We start from the raw sequence: 3808 nt of genomic DNA on the forward strand, positions 1-3808 counted from the left end.
ACAGAAATAAAAATTCACTTTTTTCTACTGTCCTTTCTTTATCAATGATTACTACATTCTAAGGGTTTTCGACTATCCATCTATCATTATTTTGTCTAATCTTCCAACCTGGTTTAAGTAATTAAATAAAAAACAGAATTCACAGTATTGTTGCTTCATAATTATTAAAAAATGTGAAAAACACAGAAGGGTGCTATTTAATAAATTACTAAAAAAGAGAGGTAGATTCTATGGAACACAGTAATTCGATGTTGTAAATCTGATTATCAAAAAATTATTTTATAAAACATATTTCAAAGAAATTTTTTAAAAAATAAAAAAAATATGTTTAATTTCAGTAGCATTATCAAAAAAGTAAGTATTGTTGGCATATATCAATAAATTAGTCATAAAAATAATAAACTTCAATTATTCAACTTAGCAAATAAAACTTAGTTTTAAAAAATCAAAAATTTGTCTCTTTCAACAAAAATAAAGTTATCTGAATAAACTTTTATTTACAAGAATTTTTGACTGAGAACAATTTAAATAATTTCATAGCTGTTAGTAGTATACAAGGTGTGACAAAACTAATGGTTTCAACTGTAAAGGGTAAAAGAATTTACCAAAGCAAAAGACTTTCAACATAAAAATGTGGGCTCAAAAACCAATGGGCAAGATGAAAGAGGGTCTTTCTTGAGAAGAACGGAAAATATAGTAAACAAATTTTTTTATTCCAGATTGTCAAGAAATTTTGGATTGGTAATGGTTAGGAATATTTATTGGCAAAAGCTTATTTTTTCCAGGACATTGAAGAAAAAAACCGAACCAAATTTAATGAAATGGGTGATACTAAAAATAGCCATAGACTTGTTTAGCAATCTGTTACTACATAAACATATTTGAATTGAAATAAATTACAATCTAATATAATAACAGAAAATGTAATTTTTTTACATTTCTTTTTTTAAATAACTATACTTGTATTATTGAAGTTTCAAACAAAATTATAAAACCTATTATAATATCGAATTTAAGAGTTGGTTTGAATTTATGAGTTCTATTCATACTTCACAGTTTTTCATAATAAAACTTACTATTCTATTTACGATATCAAAATACGATTTAAATTAGAAAATACAATAAGCATGGTATACCACTCAAAGATTAAATTAGTTCCATGACTAATTTAAACACTTAGTGGGTGGAAATAAAACTAACCAAGCATATAGCTTCATCAAAAAGCATACTGCTTAATGTTCTTTAAAGGAATTCCCAAATGACGATAGATTTCTTAAATGAGATCCATTCTTTATAGTCTTATTAAAATAGAAAATTTTAATCTCATTTCTCAAAGCTTATTGAAAAAACAAAAAATTAAATTTTCTGCCTAATTCGTATTCTATTTGTTTTGATTACGACGTTTCTGACCTTCTATTTCTGTTACATAAATTCTTTAATCTTAAATTAAACTGAAAATCCTAAAGCATCTAGCTCACCCGTTGCTTAACCTCAACGGACATTCTCACTGTTTAAGAAAAATTCGTGAATGGGAGACAGAGATTTGTTTAGCAAACCAGGAGAGGGTTCTTGAAGCTATGCTGTAGCGCGATCCTCGAAAAAGCATGGTCTAACGGCTAAGACCATGTGCTAGTGACATACGCATGGAGCGAGGGGGCGTGGGTTCGGATCCCAGCTGTGGTCAATTTTAAAAAAAAAATTATTTTTTTCTTCTTCTGTTTATTTAATATTATATTATTTATTTAAAGTGATCTTCGATATATTAAAAAATCCCATATATAAAAGAGGATATTTTTATTCGGGAAATTTCAAGTGTTGCATAAAAACTGGAAAAATCCCGGAAAATTAGTTTATTTATATTATATTATTTTTTTAAACACCCTTTAAATTATTTTCATGATAGTTTAACAGGTGAAATATGTTGTTCTCAGTATAAAATCAAAGAAGTCTCTTTGTGAAAGAAAGCATAATGCAATAAAAAATAAAATAAAATAAAGTGTCGAGAAAAAGGATCAAATTTCAAGCCAACCTACTTCCCTTTAATATGCTTTAATATTAAGTTATAATTCTCAAACTCGGACCGAATATAGACCTCTATAAGCCGGACCCCTCTACCAAAGCAAAATTTTATAACCCAATTAGGGGGGCCGCAATGGCCCCTTATATCTTCTGCTTAGCAAACCGGGAGAGGGTACTTGAAGCAAAGGATCCTATGAGGAAAAAAAAAATTATCCGGGAGATTTCAAATAATGCTTAAAAACTTGTAAAATCCCGGAAAATTAGTTTATTTTTATTATATTATTTTTTAAAACTCCTTTTACAATACTTTCATGATGGTTTAACAGGTGCAATATGTTGTTATAAGTATAAAATCAAGGGTGTCTCTTTGTGAAAGAAAGCATAATGGAATAAAAAATAAAATAAAATAAAATGGCGGGAAAAATGATCAAATTTCAAGCCAACCTACTTCCCTTTAATATTAAGTTATAATTTTCAAACCCGGACCGAATATAGGCCTCTATGTGCCGGACCCCTCTACCAAAGCAAAATTTTATAACCCAAATAGGGGGGCCGCAATGGCCCCTTAAGTCTTCTGTTTATCCAACCGGGAGAGGGTACTTGAAGCTATATTTTAGCGCGATCCTCGTATAAACGTGGTCCAACGGCTAAGACCATGTGCTAGTGATTTACGCATGGAGCGAGTGGGCGTGGGATCAAACCCCAGCTGTGGCCAATTTTTAATTTTTTTAATTTTTGACTTATTTTGTTTATTTGACATTATATTATTTATTTAATGTATTTTTCGATACATTAAAGGATCCTATGAGGAAAAAAAATTTTATTCGCGAGATTTCAAATAATGCTTAAATACTGGTAAAATCCCGGAAAATTAGTTTATTTTTATTATATTATTTTTTAAAACTCCTTTTACAATACTTTCATGATAGTTTAACAGGTGCAATATGTTGTTCTAAGTATAAAATCAAGGGTGTCTCTTTGTGAAAGAAAGCATAATGGAATAAAAAATAAAATAAAACTAAATGGTGGGAAAAATGATCAAATTTCAAGCCAACCTACTTCCCTTTAATATTAAGTTATAATTTTCAAACTCGGACCGAATATAGGCCTCTATGTGCCGGTTCCCTCTACCAAAGCAAAATTTTATAAACCACTTAGGCGGGCCGCAATGGCCCCTTAAGTCCTCTGATTAGCAAACCGGGATAGGGTACTTGAAGCTATGTTGTAGCGCGATCCTCGTAAAAGCGTGGTCCAACGGCTAAGACCGTGTGCTAGTGATTTACGCATGGACCGAGGGGCGTGGGTTCAAACCCCAGCTGTGGTCAATTTTTAAATTATTTTCTTTTGTTTATTTTACATTATATTATTTATTTAATGTGTTTTTCGATACAATAAAGGATCCTATAAAGAAAAAAAAATTTTATTCGGGAAATTTCAAATAATGCTTAAAAACTGGTAAAATCCCGGAAAATTAGTTTATTTTTATTATATTATTTTTTTAAAGTCCTTTTACAATTCTTTCATGATAGTTTAACAGGTGAAATATGTTGTTCTAAGTATAAAAACAATTGTGTCTCTTTGTGAAAGAAAGCATAATGGAATAAAAAATAAAATAAAATCAAATGGCTGGAAAAGTGATCAAATTTCAAGCCAACCTACTTTCCTTTAATATTAAGTTATAATTTTCAAACTCGGACCAAATATAGGCCTCTCTAAGCCGAACCACCCTACCAAAGGAAAATTTTATAGACCTCCTAGGTAGTCTGCAATGACCCCTTAAGTCTTTTGT

At 29.9% G+C, this 3808-nt stretch overlaps 1 protein-coding gene across 1 annotated transcript in view; it reads right to left on the bottom strand.

Moving 5' to 3' along the window:
* The window catches only part of LOC122271418 (recombining binding protein suppressor of hairless), a gene marked incomplete at its 3' end in the record, with an annotated part of 2880 nt that extends 1452 nt beyond the window's left edge, over positions 1–1428 (bottom strand). The window contains 1 exon segment of the mRNA XM_043052506.2: positions 1201–1428. Coding sequence (XP_042908440.2) covers positions 1201–1217 — 17 coding nt within the window.
* Between the last annotated feature and the right edge of the window lie 2380 nt (positions 1429–3808).

Source organism: Parasteatoda tepidariorum, unplaced genomic scaffold, assembly GCF_043381705.1.
Source record: "Parasteatoda tepidariorum isolate YZ-2023 unplaced genomic scaffold, CAS_Ptep_4.0 HiC_scaffold_572, whole genome shotgun sequence".
Classification (NCBI taxonomy): Eukaryota; Metazoa; Arthropoda; class Arachnida; order Araneae; family Theridiidae; genus Parasteatoda; species Parasteatoda tepidariorum.